Here is a 21,570-nt window from a genome sequence, read left to right on the forward strand (position 1 = left end):
TTCCCCCCCCCCCCCGCACCCCACCCCACCCCCGCCCCAAAAAAGGCTACAGTTAAACTTGGATATATATACATATACAAAGATATCTATAAACATACACATATATACACATATACAGTAATATACATATATGTAAGACCATACTATGCATAATTTCACTTGTCATGTCTTTCTCTGAAGGTGGCTAGCATCTTGCTATCTAGCATAAATGCAACATAGCATCAATGCTCTTACACTTTCCCAGTCACCAATGGAGTAAAGCAAGGCTGTATGCTGGCTCCCATGCATTTTATTTTATTTTTTTTATTTTTTAGGCAGTTGGGGTTAAGTGACTTGCCCAGGGTGACACAGCTAGTCAGTGTCAAGTGTTTGGTCTGAGGCTGCATTTGAACTCAGGTCCTCCTGACTTCGGGGCCAGTGCTCTATCCTCTGCGTCACCTACCTCCCCCTCCTATGCATTTTAGCATGATGTTTTTAGCAATTTTGTCAGATGCTGTCAACAAGATTGAAAACAGCATCAAGGTCAGTTACTGCATTGATGGTAAATTATTTAACTTTAAAAGGCTATAAGCCAAGAGTAAAGTGGAGGGAGAATTGCTGCATGACTTTTTGTTCACAGATGATTGTGTGCTCAATGCATCCTCAGAGGCTGAGATACAACAAAGTATGGATCAGTTCTCTGCTGCTTTTGCTAATTTTGGCCTAACACCAAAAATACACAGGTTCTTTACCAGCCAGCACTACACCATCCACATATGGAACCGTTGGTTACAGCAGATACAATTTTGAACACTGTGGGTATGCTTGGCAGTATACTTTCCAGGAATGTCCACATAGCTGATGAGGTTGACTCATGCATTGCCGGAGCTAGCTCTGAAGGAAAGTGTGAGAGAAGAGGTATTAGACTGCTTACAGAATTGAAGATCCACAGAGCCATTGTGTTCACCTCATTGTTGTATGCCTGTGAAACCTGGACTATATACCTGCAACATGCCAGGAAACTGAATTGCTTGCATTTGAAGTGTCTTAGGAAAATTCTGAAGATTACATGGCAAGATAAGGTACCAGACACTGAGCTAAACTGCTTTCTTGAGCTAAACTGCCAAGCATTCAAACTCCCCTTCAGAGAGCACAACTCCAATGGGCTTGCCATGTTGTTAAATGCCAAATGTATGTTTACCTAGGAGACTATTTTACAGAGAACTCACACAAGGCAGGTGCTCAGGTGGAGATCAGAAAAAGTAATACAAGGACACTCTCAAGGTCTCTCTGAGGAACTTTGGGATTGATTGCATGGCATGGGAGACACTGGCGCAGAGGGCAGCATGGCATGCCCTCATCAAAGAAAGTGCTGTGCTTTTATGAGCAAAACAGAATTACGGTAGCTCAAAAGAAATGTGAGACATTCAAATTTAGAGACATCTCCACTCCAACAATTCATGTGGACTCTTTGTGTCTTACCTGTGATAGAGCCTTCTGAGCTTGTCTTGGTCTGATCAGCTGCAGTTGGACATACTATACCTTGATCCCAACATAGTGATATCATTTTGGTCCTCTTCGAGAATGAAGGACAACAACCAACTTTATATACATATCTAGATATATATACGTATGTACATATACACATATATGCAGTTTTTCTCCCTTGCCCTTTTCAGATTAAAGTCCTTTTGATTATATTTTCAAGCCACCGGGAAAATATATTGTCTACCATGAGACCTTTCTGATACCTTCAATTGTTAAGAAATCTCAGCTTCCCCCAAATTACCTTTCTATATATATTGTTTTTGCTTATATGTGTGCACAGTATGTTCCCCTATTCATAAGCTCCTTGAGAAACTTCTACCCCACTCTTCTGATTGGTGAGTGTTTCTCCTGGCTCACTATTTAGGAAAGTCCTACTCTTTGGCCCTTTCCACAGCCTCACCAGCCACATTGCTGCCCTTGTACTTCTTTATCTTGGTCACCTTGTCACCCTCCTGTACCTGCTCTTCTCCCTTCCTACCTTCTCTCCCACACCTCAACCTGAGCCACCCACTTTTTGCCTTTTGCTCTGGGAACAGTAATCAAATTACTGCTATCATTGCTTCTGGAAAGGGTACATCATTATATTCCCTCTGGTTCCATACAGAATTCCTGTGATTTCTCAAACCAGAGTACCACTCTTTTATATACTGTCCCCTCACTAGAATGTAAATTCCTTGGGGGCAGGAACTGTCTTGCTTTTGTTTTTGTATCCCCAATACTCAGTAAGTAGTGAATAAAATACTTTTCATTCATTCATTATTCACTAGTTGATAGTGCCCCAAATTCACCGTTCTGCAAATAAGCTGGTGATAAGTCTCTCTCAACTTTGTTAGGCTGGTCCTCAGACAGCAGACATGCAGTTCATCACTGGGCCTGTACTTCAGGTCTCCCTAATTTGGTAGGGCCCTCCCGAGTGTATGTTTTTGGCACAGCCTTTGAGAACCCACAGTCACTTCTGTCCCATAATGTAGTACTTTGTTACGTAGAGTAAGTTGTTAAGATCAAATGAGATAACTAAATTTGTCCGTTATAGCACTGTATAAATTATATGTACATACACACATGCATATATACATATACATATATTTATATGGCAACCATCATGACTTAGTAGGAAATAGCCAATGAAAATTTTTGAACAGAGGTGTAACACTGATACCAAAAGAAGCAAAACCTGGCAGAGGTGTGAGGGACGGATTTGGGGGAGTGGAAAGTAGATTTGACAAGACCTGCTAGACAGCATTGCAGCAGTACCAGATGCCTCAGTAATGAGGGCCTCTTCTGGAATGGGGACAGTGGGAATAGAGAGGATGGAACAGATTTGAGAAAGATTTTGGAGGTAGACTATTACCAAAAAGAACATATGAAATCACATGTAAAAGTGCAGCAATTAAAGATTTTGTGATTCAGAGACATCCACATAAAATCTTTTATTTTACAAATGAGTATTTTAACTTCCTGACATGAACTGAAAAAGATTAGAAAATTGGCATTAATTTATGTTTCTGTTCATTCAGCTTTATTCTGATGACTTTTTTTTCTTTCAGGGTTTGAGCAAAGTATTGGCTTTGTTACACAAACAAGATCAAAGTTAAACTTTTATCTGGGGAACAAGTGCACAGAGTGTTAAGGAATGTCTGTTCAAGAAATTGCAATAAATAAACATGCAGTTCTTCCTCCTATCATTAGTAATCATGATAAAGAATTTTTGGAAAGAATGCAAAGATATATAATTATAGAAACGGAAAGAGTGGGCTGTACTGATGAAGGACCAGCTGATGAATATTTCATCATATACCGAAATGTATTTGACAAGGTAATACAGTACTTTAAGAATTTAAAAAATTTATTTATGAATGACAGTATGACACTCTCCTTCTCTGACCTTCCTAATGTTATGCCTCTTTCTAGTAAAACATTTTATTTCTACCCCAGGAAATAATATATTGTATCCAGAAGGAATAGATATGGAGTACAATATAGATTATAAATGTTAGTACAATATTAATGTCTACTTGTTAACTCAGCCTAAGCCCAATCATTTCTCCTTCGAATAAGTCAATTTTGATTCTTAGAGTAGAACCTGGTTATATAAGCCAGCTACTTTCTGATTTTTTTTTTACTCAGAAGTACCAGTTGTGGCATTTTTATATTATCAATCTCTATCATCTGTCAGGAACAAGCTTGAAAACAGGGACCTGTTGTAATTTTGTTGCTGACATTTTAGCCTCATTTTAATCCAGGAATTTAGGATTGTAGTTTATTCAATGGAGAGAGGTCTGTTCTGAACTAGAGGTCTGGCATATAGGTATAGATTTGGTGAACCAGACATTAGATCACAATTGCTTATTGGACAAATTTGACATTGTTCCCTGGGTTCTTGATCCTGGTTGTCTTCTGTGCCAGTTATGTGCCATTGCTTAGGCCATCTCTTTGCCTGAAATGTTCTCCTTCCTTACTTCCACCTCTGGAAACCCCAGGCTTCCTTCAAGGCACAGGTCAAATGCCAGCTCCCACCTCCATCTGTGAAGGTAACCTCTGAGGCTGCTTGGTGCCTACTCATCTGTGGATGAGATGCTTCCTCTAGTAGAATGTAAACTCTTTGAAGGCAGGGTCTGCTTATTTTGTTTTGTATGCCTAGCATCCAGCTCAGTTTCTATCCTATAGTAAGAGAAAGGGACAGGGACTTGTGAACTCATTAATATAGGGGAGTCCCAAATGAAGGCTTCCCCATCCCCAACTCAGTTCTGGTCGGCACAGTCTCTGTAGTGCTAATTAGAGGGTTGCTTTGGGAACTGAGAAGTTAGATGACTTTTCCTGGGTCATGCACCCAGTGTATGTCATTGCAAGACTTGAACCCAGATCATCTTGGTTCCAAGGCCGGCTTTCTGTCCACTACATCATGATGCCTCTCAATCATGTGAGAATTAAAAGATTTAATTCATTGAATAATTATTTTGTGGTGATAATGGATAGATCAAGAACAGGGAGTTATTGTTTGTTGTTTCAGTCGTTTCAGTCATGTCTGACTCTTTGTGACCCCATTTGGGGTTTTCTTGGCCAACATACTGGAGTGGTTGGCCATTTCCTTCTCTAGCTCATTTTATAGATGAGGAAACTGAGGCAAACTGTTAAGTGACTTGCCCAATTTAGTAAGTGTCTGAGACCAGATTCAAACTCAAGTCTTCCTGACTCCAGGCCTGACACTCTCTCCACTGTGCCATCTAGCTGCCCCAGGGAGTGGTAGGCACTTAATAAATGCTTGTTGAATTGACTTGAATCTTATTGAATATAGATAGAATGGCTTTCACTTAAACTAACACTGACTGATCAAGAACACTCTGTGCATCCAGGACAACATTAAAGGATCCCATTATTCATGATTAAAGGAGACCCCATATTAAAAAAACAAACAAACCACTGTTGTCTTCAGTCACTGTTACTCAAGGGCATCTGACTTGTTTCTCGTGTATTGTACAGTTGGACAGGACATCATTACTGTACGTGGTTGACTGTGATAATTAGATCAAGTTAGTTTTTTAAAAAAGAAGTTTCTGAATTTGTAGGAATAATTTTTACCTGCCCACCACACATAGAGACGACCTTTTTTACAGACTTGTAAAATAACCAGGCATGACACTTTTTTGCCTTTTAAAGTTAAGTTCACAAATACATACTTTTCATTTATTCATTCAAGAGTTATATCCTTCCTGCTGTCAAAAGACAACTCCTTTTGAACTTACAGATTAAAATATATTACAAAACAAAATTTCATTTGAGGAATGAGGAATCTATCTGAAAGATACAATGATGCTTTCAGACATCTCAGGTGAGCAGATTCTAGCATTGAGGGTTTTTTTGGCTAAGGCAGAAAAGAAAACACTTTAGGGATCATATAGTTCATCTGACTGAAACTATGGCACTGAAAGTCTTTTTAAAGTTTGTTGTTGCTGTTGTTAAAAGCCCCAAATGCTAAGCATACACGAACAGGCTTTATTTTTCCCTCTTGTGCAGCAACCTAGGCACTGCATATTTTCAGGTTTAAAATATTTTAAATGAGTTTGCTTGTAACAGCTTCAAAAAAGAAAAACCCCACCTAGATTTTGCTTTTTGTACTTTTATTTTATATAATGCCATTCTTTGGGGAAACAAAAACCAATATACTTTAAGTGAGATTTAAGGTCCAGAATTAAGAAAACTTAGCCTATTAGCTTTAGCTGGCTATAATTAGGGTGTATATTCAGTTTTCCCCAGCATATTATAAGATTAAAGATAAGGACTGTTATCTCGTTTGCATTTATCCCCACCCCCTCAACAGTACTTAGTCAAATGGTCTGCATACCAGGTGCTTAGCAAATGGTGATAAATTTAAAAAATTAAGTTGTAGTTTAAGTTTGCTAAATGTTTATTTGTAAAATTCTAATTATAATCTCATATCATTTCAAAGTGATGTATTGCTGTTTGCAAGGCTTTTGTTTTATGTTCTCTTAGAATGAATTTAGTACCATAGTCAGGAAAATAATATTTTCAGATAATAGAGCATGTCACCGCATACAAAACTATTCTTACTTCAATCAAGCAAGAATATGATTCATTCATTGAGACAATAAAGAAAGGCCAAAGAAGTGCATTTTATCTTCATGGAAAGCTGAAAGTTCTGACAGCAGAGCCCACAACGCTAGTATATCATAGGAAAAGAGTAGTCCAACTTGAAGCAAAGTAAGTATACTAATTTAGATTAAAGGATCATATGAATTAGTGATTACATGATGATTAGGCAGCACAACTGTAGTTTAGTGGTTCTCTATTTTTTGGTTGATATTATTGTAATACATTTGATTTATCAGTTCTTATCTACCTCATGAAAGTAATACATTCCATGTATATATGCATGTATATATTTAAATTAAAGTGAATTTAACTTACTTTAATTTTGAGAATTTTATAATACCTTTTAAAATAAGGTGAGATATTCTGGGGGATCGTTGCTTTCTGTAGTTAATTTTTCACATAATTGATTTAATTATAATTCTGAACCTGGCTGTACTATCTACATAAAAGGGCTTTAATCCTGAAGTATGCACAGGTTAATAACAGTCAGGTGGTAGAATGCTCATTCTTGTGAAATTTTCTCAAATAGATTATTTTGAGGTGGTCTGGAAAATTGCCAATAAATCAGCTTTGTAAGTAGTTTTAAATCAGCATTGAAAATAGCCAGTTTGCAGAATTTCCATTGTCCCTTTCCATACTTAGCTGTGTCATAGAGGAAGGTTACATTCAATGGGCAAGCGGCCTGGGAAAACTCATTCTTAACTTTGTATTAACTTTATTTAACAAAGGAAAAATTTTAAATGAATATGTCTTGTGAGGCCTGACTTCTACTTCCACATTGATGGTATAGTAGCAGAAAATAAGCCTGAAAATGCTGAGAATTAAGTGCTTTTAGTTCATATATTGACCAACATAAGTATGAGTACTATAAATATGAAATCTTTATCTAGTGACATACTGTTGAAATAGCTGAACCATATTTCATTACTGTTGTTCTCATAATGAATGAAAGCAGAAGACAAATGGTATGCAGCTAGGTGGTGCCATAGTAGTGCCACAGGGTGCTGGGCCCGAAACCAAGAAGACCTAAGTTCAAATTCAGCCTCAGCCACTTAATAGCTGTGTGACTCTAGGCAAGTAACTGAACCACTATCTGCCTTAGGATCCTTATATGTAAAATGGGGATAGTAACCTCATAGGGTTGTTATGAGGATCAAATGAGATAAAATACATCAAGTGCTTTGCAAACCTTGAGGCACAATATGAAGGATAACTGTTCTTATTAAGTTACAGCAGAATGAAAGGCTGACTCCTTGGAGAGGAAAAATGAGAGCTGGTAACCAAAGGCAGTAAGAAACCTTTCCTGAGATGCTTGGTTGCATTGTCTTACAGTGTTCATGATGAAAATAAATAAACAAAAGACTTGACATGAAGGTTATTGTAGCTTATGTGCCATCTGTTGAAGGAGATAAACAGGTACAGGATTTCTGTGAAGAGCTCGATGAGGTCTCCCAAACCAAGTTAGCGTATACTTTGATACTCAGTGATCTCACTGCGAAAATCAATAAAGAGAAAGATGGCAAAAGTTATGTCAGAAAATATGGTTTAGGTCTAGCAAACCAAAGGAAACAAAGTCTTGTTGTTTCCTCTGATAAAAGACCATCTTTTCACACCAAAATGCTTCTGGCAATGCTATGTGGCTGTGAATCACCAAGGCATCAAAACACGGCTCATCCAAAGGGGAGGGGAGAGAGAGAGAGAGAGAGAGAGAGGTATATAGTGGCCATGATTAGGCTGTACTATGTGAATGTATAATAGAAAGGGTTTTATTTATTTAAAAAAATTGATTGAATTGTAATCATGTCCAGTATGAAATTTTAGTAACAGTTATGACGAGAAAAAAATGAAGTTAGTTCACTTTTTCAGGCCACTGGTTAGTGAATACCCACCTATCAAATAATCTTAAGTATTATCTGAAACCAGCAACCTCTCAAGGTAACTCTGAATAAGATGACAATTCAGAATAAAAGTAATTATTTTACCAATTTTGTTTAACTAATTCTGGTGATCCAGAGAGTTGAGTCATTTGAAGGAAATGAAAGAAATCCTTTCTTTTTTCTTTCTTTTTTTCTTTAGGATAAGGGTTATTGAAGCTAATTCCTCCAAAATTCAAATGCAGCTAAAGAAATTAAGACAAGTTAGGAGAAAGGGCATTGTAAAGGAAGGAAACTATCTCACAACTACCATAAATCCTTCAAGGTCCATTCCAGGTAGGGCATTTTACTTAATATCTTAGAGAGAGTAAGATGTTTGAATTGTTTCCCTTTGTAATATGTTAAATTCACATATATCTAGATGAAATTCTATGTGACTTAGGATTAATCTGGGTAGATATGGATTTGCCTTTAAAAAGTACATTTATGTAACAAGCATGAGTGTTCATTTTATTTAATGGATTCTAGGAGGAAATGAAAAAATATTGGAAGACATGGAAAGCCCTTGACGAGTGTGTGGTTTGATTGGCAGAGATAAAACAGAAACCTATAAAAATGTAATAGTACTGGAATATATTGTGGGAGAAATATCTTTGATTTTGAAATTATGTTGCACTTAATTCCTTTCTTCAGTATTATATTAAATCCAAGATGTCACATTTAAAAAGACTCTTGATAAACTTATGAAATAAGAAGAACACAAAATTGCTCTCAGGACTGTGAGGGCTCCTTTTTACTTCTTCAATAAGGAGAAGAGGTTGCTACAAATCACATAGTTTTTAGAAGGTCTAAAAAGAGCAGTTTCAGTTGAGTGATGAAGTCTTAAGCCAGACTGCAGTAATAGGCATTTGCAAAATATTATCTTAAAAATAACTGCAACTTATTTTCCAGTTATTGCAGAATATGCCAGTTTCTGTTGCAGAAGATAGAGAATGTAGCAAAATTCAGCAACTCAGTAGGACCTCCCAAATTATATCAACATGTCTTTTGTTACTTGTTGATTTAAGTGGGTATAGGGTATAACTGTGGGAAAACATAGGTAAATATATTTAGCAATAGGAGATGAGAGAAGCCAATTGCTTATACACAAACCCGAAGCCGCACATCTATGCATCATGAAGTCTTTGAGAAAAGTTTTTTTAGGCCTTAAATGGAGGCCACTAACATCACACAAAAAAAGAAAGAAATTGGTTGATTATATTTTAATAGATGAGAAATAGCTAATCATTGATTTTGAAGTCATTCCTGAATCATCTGTCTGTATATATTCACTCCACTGAATTATTAGTGCAAAGAGCTAACCCTTTAATCTTTAGCAAGGGGTGTCATGTGTTGCTCACAGGGAGGCAAGAATAGACCTTTCTACCATCTTCTCCACCACCTTTTTCAAAGAGACTTTAATTCCTTTTAGGAGAGGAAGCAGAAGGTTGGGGCCATGGAGTGTCCACTCTCTGCTCTTCTTACACAGAGAAGATAAAGTTCTATCCTTACCAGGATAGAACTATTTCTATCTGATCCCTTAAATATTGCTAGTGTAGGAGAAGTAACTTTAAAGTTCAAACTGAATTTCTTATCAGTATACATTAATAGTGAAAAGGAGTTTTGTGGTGACAAAATATCGGAAATAGGGGATGCCCATCAATTGGGGAATGGCTAAACAAGCTGTGGTATATGAATGTAATGCTTAAATTAAAAGCTTAATGCTTTTGTGCATTAAGAAATGATGAACAGGAAGATTTCAGAAAAACCTGGGAAGACTTGTACAAACTGATGCAAGGTGAAATGAGCAGAACCAGGAAAACATTATACACACTATCAGAAACATTGCATGATGATCGACTATGAATAAATCGGCTTTTCTCAGCAACACAGTGATCCAAGACAAGTACAGAGGTCTCATGAAGGAAAATGCTATCCATATCCAGAACTGATGGACTCTGAATGCAGTTTGAAGCATACTTTTTTCACTTACTTTTTTATGGTTTTTTTCTATTTTGCTCTGTTTCTTCTTTCACAACTGTGACTAATATGGAAATATTTTTTACATGGTAGCACATGCATAAACTATATCAAACTGCCTAGGTAAGAGAGGGAAGGAGAAAAATTTGAAACTCAAAATCTTGTAAAAATGAATGCTAAACATTTTCTTTTTTTTTTTAACTTAATTTATTTTGAATTATCAGCAATCACTTCCACAAGCTTTTGAGTTTAAAATTTTTCTTCCTCTCCCTCCCCACCTCCTTCCCAAAGATGGCATACAATCTGATATAGGCTATATATATACATTCCTTTTAAACATGTTTTCACATTAGTGGTGTTGTAAGTAAGAATTAGAACCAATAAGAGGAACCACCAGAAAGAGGAAACAAAACACAACAGAAGAAAAAGTAGCAAATAGGATGCTTCGATCTGCATTCAAACTCCATAGTTCTTTCTTCTTTGTGGATAGCATTTTCCATCATGAGGCCTTTGGAGAATGTCTTAGATCCTTGTATTGCTGAGAAGGGTTAAGTTTATCAATATTAGTCATTTCACAGTGTGGCTATTACTGTGTACAACATTCTCCTGGTTCTGCTCACTTCACTCAGAATCAGTCCATACAAGTCTTTCCAGGTTTTTCTGAAGTCAGCCTGTTTATCATTTCTTATAGCAGAATAGTATTCCATTCCATTCATATACCACAACTTTCTCAGCCATTCCCCAATTGATGGGCATCCTCTCAATTTCCAATTCTTTGCCACCACAAAAAGAGCTGCTATAAATATTTTTGTACATGTAGGTCCTTTTCCCATTTGTATGATCTCTCTGGGATATTGCCCTAGAAGTGCTATTGCTGGGTCAAAGGGAATGCACATTTTTATAGCCCTTTGGGCATAATTCCAAATTGCTCTCCAGAATGGTTGGATCATTTCACAACTCCAGGAATGCAGGGCTGGTTCAATACTAGGAAAATGAGGCCCTTATCAGAGAAACTGGTTATAAAAATTCTACCTTCCTTCTAATCTTAGTTGCATTGACTTTATTTGTGCAAAAACTTTTCAGTTTAATATAGATGCAAAAATTTTAAATAAAATATTAGCAAATAGATTACAGCAACTTATCACAATAATAATACACTATGACCAGGTAGGATTTATACCAGGAATGCAGGGCTGGTTCAATACTAGGAAAACTATCAGTATAATTGATCATATCAACACCAAAACTAGTAGAAACCACATGATCATCCCAATAGATGCAGAAAAAGCTTTTGATAAAATATAACACCCATTCCTATTAAAAACACTAGAGAGTATAGGAATAAATGGAGTCTTCCTTAAAAGTCTACCTTCCTTCTACCTTCCAGGTATAAATTCTACTTGGTCATAGTGTATTACTATTTGCTAATATTTTATTTAAAATTTTTGCATCTATATTCATTAGGGAAATTGGTCTATAATTTTCTTTCTCTGTTATGACTCTTCCTGGTTTAAGTATCAACACTATATTTGTATCATTAAAAGAATTTGATAAAACTCCTTCTTCACTTATTTTCCCAAATAGTCTATATAGTATTGGAATTAATTACTCTTTAAATGTTTGATAGAATTCACTTGTAAATCCATCTGGCCTTGGAGACTTTTTCCTAAGGAGTTCATCAATGGCTTGTTCAATTTCTTTTTCTGAGATGGGGTTATTTAAGTATTTTACCTCCTCTTCTGTTAATCTGGGCAATTTATATTTTTGTAAATATTCATCCATTTCACTAAGATTGTCAGATTTGTTGGCATACAGTTGGGCAAAATAGTTCCTAATTATCATTTTAATTTCCTCTTCCTTGGTGGTGGCTTCACCCTTTTCATTTTTGATACTGGTAATTTGGTTTTCTTTTTTTTTTTTAATTAAATTAACCAAAGGTTTATCTATTTTATTGGTTTTTTCATAAAACCAGCTCTTAGTTTTATTTATTAGCTCAATAGTTTTCTTAATTTCAATTTTATTAATTTTTCCTTTGGTTTTCAGTATTTCTAATTTGGCGTTTAATTGAGGATTTTTAATTTGTTGTTTTTCTAATTTTTTTTTAGTTGTATGCCCAATTCATTGATCTCCTCTTTTTCTATTTTATTCATGTAAGCATTTAGAGATATAAAATTTCCCCTAAGAACTGTTTTCGCTGCATCCCATAAGTTTTGGTATGTTGTCTCATTATTGTCATTCTCTTGAATGAAGTTGTTGATTGTTTCTATGATTTGTTGTTTGACCTAATCATTTTTTAGGATTAGATTACTTAGTTTCCAATTATATTTTAGTCTCTCTTTCCATGGCCCTTTATTACATGTAATTTTTATTGCATCATGATCTGAAAAGGATGCATTTAATATTTCTGCCTCTCTGCATTGGATTGTGAGGTTTTTATGCCCTGGTACATGGTCAATTTTTGTGTATATGCCATGTACCGCCGAGAAAAAAGTATATTCCTTTCTATCCCCCTTCAATTTTCTCCAGAGGTCTATCATACCTAACTTTTCTAATATTCTGTTCACCTCCTTAACTTCTTTCTTGTTGATTTTGTGGTTAGATTTATCTAGTTCAGAGAAGGGGAGGTTGAGGTCCCCCACTAGTATAGTTTCACTGTCTATTTCTTCCTGTAACTCCCTGAATTTCTCCTCTAAGAATTTGGGTGCTATACCATATGGTGCATGTATGTTTAGTAATGATATTACTTCATTGTCTATGGTACTTTTTAGCAAGATGTAGTTTCCTTCTTTATCTCTTTTAATTAGATTTATTTTTGCTTTTGCTTTGTCTGAGATCAGGATTGCTACCCCTGCTTTTTTTACTTCAGCTGAAGCATAATATATTCTGCTCCAGTCTTTTACCTTTACCCTGTGTGTGTCGCTCTTCCTCAAATGGGGTTCCTGTAAACAGCGTATTGTAGGATTATGGTTTTTAATCTACTCTGCTATCTGCTTCTGTTTTATGGGAGAGTTCATCCCATTCACATTCACAGTTATGATTACTATCTGTGTCTTTCTCTCCATCCTTCCCCCCCCCTTTATGCTTTTCTTTCTCCTTTCTCCTTTTCCCTCCTCACTAGTGTTTTGTTTTTGGCCACCGCCTCCCTCACTCCCACCTCCCTTCTATTAGTCCCTTCCCTTTTCTTCCTACTTATTCTACTACTTACTTCTACTTCTTACTACTTATTCCCTCCCTTTTATCTCCCCTTCCTTTTGTTTCCGCTTTTCCCTCCTACTTCCTGTAGGGCTAGTTAGATTTCTATACCTAACTGTTATGCCCTTCTTGAGCCAAATCTGCTGAGAGTAAGGTTCAAATAATGCTAGTCTCCCTCCCTTCTTTCCCTCTTCTGTAATAGGTTTTTGTGCCTTTTCCCGTAATGTAATTTACCCTTGTCTGCCTCTTCCTTTCCTTTTCTCTCAGTACATTTTCTTAGATCAGATTAATCCACTTACTTGGATCTATTTAACCCACTTGATTAGATTTTTTTTTTATCATTACATCAAAGTCAGCTTATACCTACCCCCTTTATCTATACTTCTTTAACATGATGTAATAACAATACAGTTCTCAAGGGTTACAAGTGTCATCTTCCCTTGTAGGGATGTAAACAGTTTGCCCTTATTAATAACATTTACCTTCTTATGTTTCTCCTGAGTCTTGTATTTGAAGATCAAATTTTCTGTTAAGCTCTGGTCTTTTTATCAGGAACATTTGGAAGTTCCCTATTTCATTGAATATCCTTCTCCTCTCCTGAAAGATCATGCTCATTTTTGCTGGGTAGTTGATCCTTGGTTGTAATCCAATCTTCTTTGCTTTATGGAATATTATATTCCACGCCCTATGGTCTTTTAATGTAGAAGCTGCAGGGTTCTGTGTAATCCTGACTCTGGTTCTATGATATTTAAATTGTTTCTTTCTGACTGCTTGCAGTATTTTCTCTTTGACCTAGTAATTTTGGAATTTGGCTACTATATTCCTTGGTGTTTTCAATTTGGGATCTCTTTCAGGAGGTGATTGGTGGATTCTTTCGATGGCTATTTTACCTTCTGGTCCTGGGACCTCAGGGCAGCTTTCCTTCATGATTTCCTGAAAGATACTGTCGAGGCTCTTTTCTTTATTGTGATTTTCAGGTAGACTAATAATTTTTAAATTGTCTCTCCTGATCTACTTTCCAGGTCAGTTGTTTTAGCAATGAGGTATTTTATGTTTTCGTCTATTTTTTCATTCTTTTGTTTCTGTTTGACTGATTCTTGCTCTCTCAAAGAGTCATTAGCTTCCATTTGCCCAATTCTAATTTTTAACAAATTGTTTTCTTCTATTAGATTTTGTACCTCCTTCCCCATTTGGCCAATTGTATTTTTTAGGGACTTGTTTTCTTCAGTGTACTTTTTTTCCAGTTGGCCAGTTGTATTTTTTTAAGGACTCTTCTGCCTCTCTCATTTGACTTTTAAAATCCTTCTTGAGCTCTTCTAAGAAGGCTTTTTGGGCTTCAGACCAGTTCATATTCCCTTTTGAGGTTCCAGATGTGGGTTTGTTGACAATGTTGTTCTCTTCAGAATTTCTACCTTGATCTTCACTGTTCTCATAATATGAATCTGTGGTACGTTTATTTTTGCTCATGGTGTTTGCTTATTTCCTGGCCTTTAAAAAGATTGAACTCTCCTGCTGGAGAGCAGAGAGCATTGACCCAAGCTTCTTGTGTTGGGAGCCTTGGGCCTGGTCACTGACTTTGTGTGCTGGGGCCTCCGATGTTGGTAGTTGGAGTCTGAGGGTTCTGGTAGCTTACCTGGTGTTGAGCTGGAATCAGCAATACTGGAGCTCTAGGAGTAGGATTGGGTAGTCTGGCCCCTAGAGGTTGCCTACTTTTCCTTTCCTTTCACTTTCTTCAGCTCCTTTCAAATGGATGTTGCAGGATATTTATCCACCTGGGGCCCCTTGGAGCCCTTCACAGAGTTTTGCTGAGGCACTGAGAGACTGCTGTAGAATCCTGAGGCACCTGGTGGTTTTCTGAGCTGGTTTCCACAGTTTCCCCGCCCTTACTGAGGCACTCGAGGGTCCTGGTGTTGATGTTTGCCTGCTCTACCACCTGAGTTTCAGGATCTCCTCCTGGTGTGCTAAAGTGGGGCTTTCTGCGAGCTTGCTGGGATGCCTCTGGTTCCATATTGCTCCCCTTCCCCCAGGGCAAGAGGGGCTTTTCCTGTTAATCCCTCAAGCTACCTGGGCTACTGGACTGCTGCACCCCATCTTTCTTCTGGTTCAGCTATTCCAGGGTTTTTCCTAGGGTGATATTTTCTGGGCTTTCAGAGGTTGAGAGAGAGTAAGAGTGACTTACCTCTTACTCCACCATCTTGACTTCCGGAAGCCTAAACATTTTCTTGACATGTAACTGCAGAAAAAAATAAAAGACTGTTCAACTTAAAAAAAAATAAACTACATGCATAAGAAAAATTGTGAAAAGGGGGCCCCAAGCTTTATATTCAAGGCTTGACTCCCTTCCCACCAAATACCAGTTCCATAATGAACACATACAGCAAAAAGTAAAGAAATTAATTTATCTAAATTGATAGCAAAATAGAAATCAGAGAAAGTATACGTAGGAGAATGTATACCAGACAATATAAATTAGTTCTCCCATTGGGAGCAAGATAGCTTACTTCAAGTGAAAGTCCTGGATCTCATCCAGAGGGAAATTCACCAAAGGCTCTGATGTGGCAAGCTAGGAATAGGGGCATTATAGAGACTGGCAGTTCCTCTCATGTGGGTTTCTTCCCAGAGTCTTTCTCTTTCTACAGTGATCTGAAGAGAGGTTGGCATTACGCAGCTTCTCTATCACGCTGGAAGCTAAAAGAACCCAAAGAAACTGACCAGGGCAGGTAGGTGGCAAAGTGGATAGAACACCGGCCCCGGATTCAGAAGGACCTGAATTCAAATCCGACCTCAGACACATAGCACTCACTAGCTGTGTGACCTTGGGCAAGTCACTTAACCCCATTGCCTAGCCAAAAAAAAAAAAAAAGAAAAGAAAAAGAAAGAAGCTGACTAGACTCTTCTTTCCCACTTTCAACAACTCCGCCTGCCCTTCATGCAGGTGTGGGGCATTGAATAATCAATCTCCATCAATGTAAGAGTCTCTGCAATTGGCCCTTCAAACCAGGGTTACTTTAATACAAAACTAGAAGAAAGAATAAAAATGAAAAAAGCAAAGATGTGGCATGCAATTAGAGTTGCTTGAACTTGACCTATTTAGTCAGTGAGTAAACATTAAGCACTTACCATGTGCCTGGCACTGTGTTAAGTGCTTGGAATACAAGCAAACTAACTAGTCCTTGTTCTCAGGGAACTCATAGGCTTGTTGGTGGTGGTGGTGGTTTTTTGTGTTTTTTTTTGGTGAAGCATTTGGGGTTAAGTGACTTGCCCAGAGTCACTCAGCTAGTAAGTGTTATGTGTCTGAGGCCGGATTTGAACTCAGGTCCTTCTCAATCCAGGGCCCGTGCTCTATCCACTACGCCACCTAGCTGCCCCTAACTCATAGTCTTAATGGAAGAGACAACATGCATACAACTATGTACAAATAAGCTGTAGTGTAGGATAAATTGGAAATACTCAAGGAAGGCACTAGAATTAAGAGAGATTAGAAAAGACTTCTTGTAGAAGGTGGGATTTTAGCTAGGACTTGAAGGAAGCCAGGGAAGCTAGGAGGCAAAGACGATGAGGGGGGACATTTCAGGAATGGAGGGATAGCCAGTGAAAATTTCCAGCGTCAGGAGATGGAGTATCTTGTTTGAGGAACAACAAGGAGACCAGTATTATTGAATCATAGAGCACATGGCAGAGTATAAGGTGTAAGTTTAATGTTGAAAAACGGGAAATGGAGGGGAGAAATGACTGACCCAGATTAAAACAATTTCTTAAGAAGTTTAACCAATGTAAATAATATGTTTTAATAAAGAAGCCAAAGGAGCCTAGAAACTGCCTCATTCAGCAAAGAATTGATCTCTTTGTCACATTAAAGGTGATCCTCCTCTCCTCCCTTCCCTTCCCTTCCCTTCCTTTCCTTGGACAAGTTTATCACATCGTTCTCTCCCCTTAGCTTTTTGTCCCTCTCATAACACTGAGGGGGGGGCTGATTCCCTCATGCTCTCTCCCAGAGATCACTGCTGTTTGTTCCCATCAAAATGGACATCTCCTGACTCCCTGCTTTATTGATAAATATCTTCGTTTCTATTGATGGTATAGTATAATGGCAGACCATAATCAGAAGTTGTAGCATTTTCTGTTTATGCTCAGTAAGCTCCCTATGTCACATTTTTATTTACAAGTTTTTAAATTATAAACTTCACTATCAACAAAAACTAACATTCAAAATAAATACAAGAACAAAAAAATGGACATGGAAGCATAAACTTATATAATTTGTAGTTTATTTAAAACATTTACAAATAAATACTTAAACGTTAGTGGAATTGTCCTGTTTGTTGCTATTCCCCCTTATCAATATCTTTTCTTACCTTTCTGGATTTTTGTCAAGATTGTGGTGTTATTATTTACATAATCATAGTCAGGAAGGCAGTGTGGTATAGTCAAAAGAGCAGAGACTGCAAACAAGACCGGAATTGAATCTCATTTCTGACAAGTGTGACTTTGGGCAAGACACTTATCCTCTTTGAGCATTAGTTTCCTCATCTATAAAATATGATTAATAATGCCAGGAGTACCTACCTCATACGGTGGTTGGGAGCATCAAATAAAATCGTGTCCAAAAGTCTTTGCTGTTTTGAGGTACAAGCTTAAAACTGTACAGAAATTTTTGAGACACCTTGTATAAAGTGATTTGCAAACTGTAAAACATTATATAAATGTCAACTATTGTTGTTATTGTTTTTTTCTTTTCTTTGCATTGCTTCTGTATTTCTTATGTTTTTCTGTTACTTACATTTGTCATTTCTTATAGTGTAATACTTATAGTGTAATTTCACTGCATTCACGTTACAGTTTGTTGAATTATTCCCCAGTTGTGGCACACAGATTGTTTTTAAAACTTGTTGTCATAAAGTTTAATCACTTTTTGATTTCTGATATCTTTGATCATAATGGATTATTTTTCAGATGTATTTCTGGTTTTGACTTGTTGATATATTAACTTTTAAATTAATTAGTGATATGCTCTATAGTCTTTTTTCTTTGCCTTATTGTTATTGGGGTTATGTCATCTTTTCTATGTTTTAAAAAATTGAACAGTTTAATATATCTTTAGACTTTCTGTTTGACATGAGAGAGATTCTGTAAATAGCTTGTGTAATTTTGTTTGCCTTTTCAATAGGCATGACCCTAGCAGAATCTCTCAATCTAGATTCTCTTAATGAATATCTTAAGCGTCTTGAAGAAAAATATGAAGAAATTAAACATCATATGATGGTAAAATACATCCCACACATGAGAAAGGCTGACTTAGATGAAGAAAAGATCCAGGTATTACAGAGGAGAGATATAGCTGAAGCAATCAACAACGATTTACGATTTCGGTATTAATTTATTCTGTAAAAAGTTTAAAATGTGTATTATTGCTATATTTAATATCACATGGTTTGAGACCTAGTACATTGATTATTTGTATTTTTATAGTCATAGAAAAACAGAAATGGTTTTAAGTGCATTTTCTACTTGGATACAATCTGACATGAGCATTTCTTTTCAAGACTTCATAACCCAAATTAGTGAAACTCAGAGACTTTTACAAGGTAACTAATGTTTTAAAAAATAACATAAATCATGGAAGACACAACTCCAAGGCAATGACTTGGTCATTTTTAATTGTCGAAAGCTTAGGAATGGGCCTAAAATATGCTCCAAGGCCACAGAGTTGAGTTTAGCTTTGCCACTAATGTCTGTGACAAGTGAGCCTGTTGCTTTAACACCTTTCAAGTAATTAGTAAATAATAGTTATGGAGGAAGTGACCTGAGGAGAAGATGACTGGAATTGTATTAGATCAATAAAGAGGGAGATGGTAGGGAATCCATGGGGCCAGTGATGATATGCCGCAATTGCAGTATGAAATCCTTGAGTTAAATATGTCCTTATTGGGCTATACATAGGAGATGACAGGTTTCCAGGGTTAAATACATCTTTAAACATCTGTGCATGTTTGCACCATTTCAGATGATCAAGCACTTGTTGAGGAGTTACTTGAAGAAGACCCGAGCAAGGCAAAGGAAGCTGAAGTGTTACTCGACTACATCGAAAGGCAAATAGAAAACAACTCATGTGCAGCCAATTAATGGGCTATTATTCAGTTTTGAAACTTTAAGCTTTTTTTCTAGCTAGCAAATTAATGTTTTATAGAATATTTATTTTTAAAAATAAATCAGTGCAAAGAAATTGCCAGACCAAGATCTTAGATTTTTCAGGATTGATATAATGTTAGTGCAAGTGGGTTTTGCTTGGTTTTATTTTTTATATTTTTCAGCCCATTCTCCAAGCCCCAAGCCATCCAGAATCCTACTGTCCTGGTTAATACTGCTGCTTTTCTCATCGTGCTCAGGCCTTAATACTTAAGAAGACACATTTCTTCCTAAAGCCTAATTAATGTTCTTGCTGAATAAGAGGTTTAAAGAGATCATTGACTAGTAAACTCTATAAAAATAATGAACAAATGTGGGCTAATTAGCTAATTAAAATATGTAAACCTCATACTGTAAGATGATGTTAAGGATAAATATCATTTAGCTGTTTTTAGCTGTTAACTTACTGAATGCAAAAGCAGGAGGAAAAAAAATGATGTTGTATTACTTGAGTTAAAATGTGTTACTCTCTTATCTCTTATCTTGCCTTGGATGCCCAATTTGGGATATGAGAGAAAAGACTTGTTTTGTGTTACCAGCTGTTATTATCATCATCGTCATTATTATTATAATTACCTACCCTCATACTAGGGGATTCCAACATATATATTTGTATATACATATCAAACTCCATAACCCCAAGTTCCTCAACCTACTCATTTCCTTCCCACTTAAGCCACACACAAAGATGATCATGTCTTGATCTTGCCATCACTTGCAAATGTTCCCCTTCTATGTTTATGAACTCTGCGAATCTCTTATCTGATCGCAATGTATTAGCTTTCCATATTTACCTCTGCCATCCAATACCAAACCTTGTTCTTCGTTCACACTGAGACCTCCATTCCTTTGACCCCCTCAGTTCTCTCTAAGGCTGTCACCTCTTCACTAAGTTACCCTTTCCTTCTTTCCCTATCTTGACACCCAGGTAAACCAAGTTTTTAGCTTTACACTGTCCTTTTGAGTCACCAACCTCCTTATTGTATCATCAGTTGTGCCCTACTTAGCCTCAGCCTTTGATCATTTCCACTATCAACAAAGGTAGAAGAGGTCACACAACTGTTCTGACTGGGTTTACTCCAAATTTATGCTACATAACCGCAACTGAGCCTTCAGTGCTACTAGGCAATACTTTTAGACCCTACTAATTAATTCATTTATTTTATTCACCACAGCATCTCTTCTAACCCTTTTCATCCCTCCTCAGACCTTCTATGGGTCTCTCTTCACCAACCCTCTCAGCTGAGAACCTTGCCTTCTATTTTGCTGAAAAAGTCAAGGTCATTTGCCAAGAACTCTCTCTTTTCTCCTCATCATGTACCACTCAGATTCCTTATGCCATTATCTCCTTTTTTTCCTGTCTCACATGAAGAGGTGGCCATTCTGGCCAAGGCAAACCCCTCTACATGTACCTTTGATTACATTCGATCCCATCTCTTTCAGCAGATTGCCCCCTCTGTCATCACCACTGTCTCAATTATCTTAGTCTCTCCCTGTCTATGGACTGCTTCTTTACTGACTATGAACATGCTGATATCTCTTCCATCCTCAGAAAACCCTCACTTGATCCTTTTTTTCCCTATCACCCCATTTCTCTCCTGCCTTTTATGGCTAAGCTCCTTGAGAAGGGCATCTAAAATAGGTGTCTCCACTTCTTTTCTCTTCTCCTTTTCCTGACTCTATACAGTCCAGCTTCCAATCTCATCATTTACCCGAAATTGCTCTCTCTTTAAATATGCCAGTAATCTCTTAGTTGCCAAATCCAGTGGCCTATTCTCAACCCTCAGCATTCTTGACCTCTTTTCAGCCTTTGACACTGTCAGTCACTCTCTTCTTGGTACTCTCTTTAGATCATAAGGAATTCTCTCCTGGTTCTCCTCCTATCTTAACTGTTCCTTCTCAGTTTCCTTTGCTGGATCTTCATTCAGGTCATGCCTGCTAATTCTGGTTATTGCACAGGGCTGTGTCCTGGGGCCTTTTTCTTCTTCCCCTGTACTATTTTACTTGATGATCTCATTTACTTTTGTGGATATCAGTTATCTATATTGATAATTCTTAGATCTAAGTGTACAGCCCTAACCCTTCTGCTGACCTCTACTCAATGTCTCATCTCCAACTGTCCATCAGACATCTGGAGCTGAATATCGTGTAGACATCTTAC

General features: G+C 37.1%; 1 protein-coding gene across 1 annotated transcript in view; it reads left to right on the forward strand.

Annotated features, from left to right (window-relative positions):
* Positions 1 to 21,570, forward strand: part of CLHC1 (clathrin heavy chain linker domain containing 1) — a 50,560-nt gene that overhangs the window by 3,520 nt on the left and 25,470 nt on the right. The window contains exons 2-7 of the mRNA XM_027865068.1: positions 3,075 to 3,343; positions 6,059 to 6,246; positions 8,215 to 8,348; positions 18,391 to 18,592; positions 18,693 to 18,808; positions 19,228 to 19,312. Of these exons, the coding sequence (XP_027720869.1) occupies positions 3,161 to 3,343; positions 6,059 to 6,246; positions 8,215 to 8,348; positions 18,391 to 18,592; positions 18,693 to 18,808; positions 19,228 to 19,312 (908 nt within the window). The 5' untranslated portion in view covers positions 3,075 to 3,160. The remainder of the gene's footprint in view (positions 1 to 3,074; positions 3,344 to 6,058; positions 6,247 to 8,214; positions 8,349 to 18,390; positions 18,593 to 18,692; positions 18,809 to 19,227; positions 19,313 to 21,570) is intronic.

Source organism: Vombatus ursinus, unplaced genomic scaffold (assembly GCF_900497805.2).
Source record: "Vombatus ursinus unplaced genomic scaffold, bare-nosed wombat genome assembly UNPS02014778.1, whole genome shotgun sequence".
Lineage (NCBI taxonomy): Eukaryota > Metazoa > Chordata > Mammalia > Diprotodontia > Vombatidae > Vombatus > Vombatus ursinus.